Here is a 4018-nt window from a genome sequence, read left to right on the forward strand (position 1 = left end):
GTGTGGAGAGAGTGGGAGAGGGAGAGACTGTGGGTGTGGAGGGGGGACGGAGAAAGACAGTATGAGAGGGAGAGACTGTGTTTGTGTGTATCTCTATTCATGGTTATTCATTTGTGTGTGAGATAAATAAATCTGGCTTTGAAAATTGGAAATGTATGGATTTTGATTTTATGTCATTGTCTTGTCCCACATGCACGTAACCCTGTGCAAACTGACAGGCAGCTAAACACCTTCCTCCATCAAGTACTGGAGACTGAAATCTTCGAATGTCAGTTTATTGACAGAGAAAAAGGCTGAAACTGAAAAACAAGCACAATCACCAAAATATATTAGCCAGAAGAGTAGCTAACGTAAAGAGTAGCTAACATACAGCGTAGCCATTCTAAAGCTTGCAAAATAATATGATAAACTAGTGCGACAATGCACAAAGTACTGTATGTACAGTAAAACAACCTCTATCACATATTTAAATAAATGTGCATGTATCACAATACAAACCAAGACTAGCCTACTAGCTTACTGTAGCATGCTAGCATGGTGCCATGTGAGCTAACAATCAATCATAAAAATAATCATATTGTACATCAAACTTAGCAATAATATGCAACAGAAGCAAAGGAACAATACTTCAACTTTGATTTGACATACCGAGAATGCTACCAAAGGCATGAGACGTCGAAGATTGCAGCAGATTGAAACAGCATGTGCAGTCCTGTGGCTGTTCTGTTCGTTATGAACTGCCTTACTGAGTCACATGGTGCAGAGTGTCACATGGTGCAAAGATCAGATTCTTAAAGGCACACACTACAATAACACAAACTACTGACAGCAAGAGGAGATAACTGAACTAAAGAAAAAATAATGTCCTGCTAGGGACAGAACAGTCATTTAGTGTTTGTGTGAGAGTGCGTTTGTAAGCACACATGTATGATGTGGCTCTTTGTACTACCACGGTAATTTGTGTGGCTCTTGGTCTCTGACTGGTTGGCCACCCCTGCTATAGAGAGTTTGTATCTACAATAGGCACAAACATATTAACACAGAGATATTTCAACATGCACTTTTCTGTTGTTTAGAGATGACAGTGCCTGGATGTCTGTTTTCTACAGACAGCCCAACACAGGTGCAAATGAAGACAGCCTGGCAAACATAGGATCCCCATTGGACCTTACAACCCTCCTTCTCATAGAAAACAGGAAAAACTACATGTATTGATGAAAACAAATTAGCCTACAGTCCTTGTCTGTATACTTGACGCATAGATTAGGATGACGCAGGATTAAACAGATATTGATTTTCATACAGCAAACACATATCACCCTGAATTTTTCCTTTAACCACTTTCTGTCATGTGCCATTATAGTTCTGTCAAAGTTGTTGTGCACAGCCAAACTGAGTATGTGTCACTTCCTGGGAATGTGCTTATCCCTCTCCCTGCTGTGTGTATCTGTCTGTTGTTTCAGGTGCTGTGTAATGGCCCAGGGACCTGCGTTCCCCTGTGTGTGGCAGGACTGCTGCTTGGAATTTTGGGAATGAAGAAAGTCCTGATAGTTTACGTCGAAAGCATTTGCCGAGTGCAGACACTGTCACTCACTGGAAAGATCCTGTACCCAATATCAGACTATTTCTTTGTGCAGTGGCCCTGTCTGAGAGACAAATACCCGAAATCCATTTTCCTTGGAAGAATAGTGTGAAAATACAAATGTCGGATTAAAATATGTAATGTTTGTTGTAATGGTCATGAACACATGATGGTTCTTTTATTTTTGAGTAATGTGATGTTGGTATAATTTAATAATTCTGTAGGTGTGAAATTTTATAGAGTGCAAGGTGTAACACCACAGTACACTTGATGTATCAGAAAACATAAGCTTCTATAAAAAAAAAATAACCTCATATAATAGCTTAAGAAAGGACCAAAATATATTTTTTTATCTCTTAACTGAGGAGCTTCTTTCTGCTGTTGGTTGAATAAGAATTAATGGAATAGTTGCTTTGTTTTTCAGTCTGACAGAGCTGGCTTTTATTTTGATCAGTAGCCCACGGCTGTCTATCAGCTTACGTTTCACTCTCACTTTACATGCAGAAATGCAACTCTGTGTCTAATATTATGGAATGCTATTTGTGCAAATAATGTCATAGAAATTGTGTGGTAAGATAACATAAAAATGTGTGTTAACACATAAAGATGGTGTGTAAAGATGATGAGTGTGCTGAGCTGGTGGCAGAAAGGGACAATAGTGGTGTCAGTGTGAGTGCCAAATAAAATATAAAAAACAGTATAATGTTTATATTTCTTAACCCCTTGCAATGAGTCATTCTTATATCTATGAGTTTGTGACCTACATGTGGTAGAAAAAAAGTTTTGTCTCCAGTTAATTAGAATCGCAATATTTAGGTTATAATCCCTGCTGTTCAATGCTCAGTGGAGGAGTGTGTGTTAGGTTTATATGAGCTGAATTATTTTAGTGGTGTAAGATAGTCAACATCATTGTGAAAACTCATGTTTTTCAAGCATGTATTTGCCTTACTGTTCTTGATTAATAGTTGTGGAGACGTTCCTATATAACATAATTTAATGTGGAAGTACAACCTATCAACTTGCTAGCATGCTAGCTAGCTAATGCTGTCTGCTTATTAACACGTTGATAACAAAGTATATTAATTTTCACTACTGCTCATTTGAAAAAAGCCACCACAAGAAAATGCGTTCTTTGTTTCTGTTAACTTATAGCCTATAATGTGTGTTTAGGTCGGTTCCCATCTACATTCAGGCAGGGAAAATGAAAGGCTAACATTGGGGCGGCAGTAGCTCAGTCCATAGGGACTTGGGTTGGGAACCGGACGGTCGCCTGCTCAAGTCCCCATCCAGACCAAAATATGGAGCATGGACTGGTAGCTGGAGAGGTGCCAGTTCACCTCCTGGGCACTGCCAAGGTGCCCCTGAGCAAGGCACCGAACCCCCCAACCGCCCAGAGCGTCCGTCATGGGCAGCCCACTCTGACATCTCTCCATTTAGTGCATGTATAGGTCCAGTTTGTGCATGTGTTTGGACCTGTGTGTAATTGATAAACAAAGTAAAAAATTGAATTTCCCCTCGGGGATTAATAAAGTATATAAAATTAAAACATTAAATTAAATTAAAATTAAACTAAAATTGGCAATGTAGCTAACATAGCTAGAGCACTAGCTATGAGCTAGAAACAAACCTTTATGATCCATCATCTGTTTAATAACATAAACAAAGAACACTTATCTTGTGGTGTTCTTCCTAAAATCAGCAGTGGTGAAAATTACTATATTCAGCTAAAATCAACACAATGGCCTTCAATTTAATATATATTTATATAATTGTATAATATAAATGCTGGGAGTTAAATGATAATCAGTAGACCACAAAGCTTGTCCATACTCTCCAAGTCAGAGGTGGAGGGTATCTAGTACGAGCTTAAATAACATAATTTATGCTATATTTATACATTTGTGTGTAAATAAATCCCTGAAATGCAATTTTAATCCTTTAATATGTTCACAGATGATATTATATTTGCACATGTAGAGGTTATAGGTGGATTTGTCAACTCCGTCAGCTTACATGTCAACTCTGTCAGGCGTAAACCTGACGGAGTTGACAATAACCTCAATAACCTTGCTAAAATGCCAAAATTTGATACACTACAGTTTAAAAAAATCATCATAACAGAGAGACTGTGTTGACAAGTTCCAGCTGTGACCGTAGGAATATCAACATTGTTTTTCTAAAATACTGAAAAATGTACAACTTCACAGAGGATATTTGGTAGTTGTTATGCCCAGTCTAGGGGTGTCTGGGACACAACATGAAAGGCCCCCATCTTCCCCAAGTCCCAAGTAGCCACAATGAAAAAGACGTATGGAACGATCAATAGTGCGAATTTATTTACAATATTTAAATAACAGAATTAACTGAAATAGTAACTTCAGGGTGGACTAAGGCCAAAATAACAAACAAAAACAATCCTGCCCAGGGAGTAAGTAA

General features: G+C 38.3%; 2 protein-coding genes across 4 annotated transcripts in view; one reads left to right on the forward strand and one right to left on the reverse strand.

Moving 5' to 3' along the window:
- alg14 (ALG14 UDP-N-acetylglucosaminyltransferase subunit) overlaps positions 1–2301 on the forward strand; it is a 67648-nt gene extending 65347 nt beyond the window's left edge. Inside the window, exon 4 of the mRNA XM_050056529.1 lies at positions 1464–2301. Coding sequence (XP_049912486.1) covers positions 1464–1694 — 231 coding nt within the window. The 3' untranslated portion in view covers positions 1695–2301. The remainder of the gene's footprint in view (positions 1–1463) is intronic.
- LOC126397604 (uncharacterized) overlaps positions 1–4018 on the reverse strand; it is a 409985-nt gene that overhangs the window by 327219 nt on the left and 78748 nt on the right. The window lies entirely within an intron of this gene.

This window comes from Epinephelus moara, chromosome 11, assembly GCF_006386435.1.
Source record: "Epinephelus moara isolate mb chromosome 11, YSFRI_EMoa_1.0, whole genome shotgun sequence".
NCBI lineage: Eukaryota > Metazoa > Chordata > Actinopteri > Perciformes > Serranidae > Epinephelus > Epinephelus moara.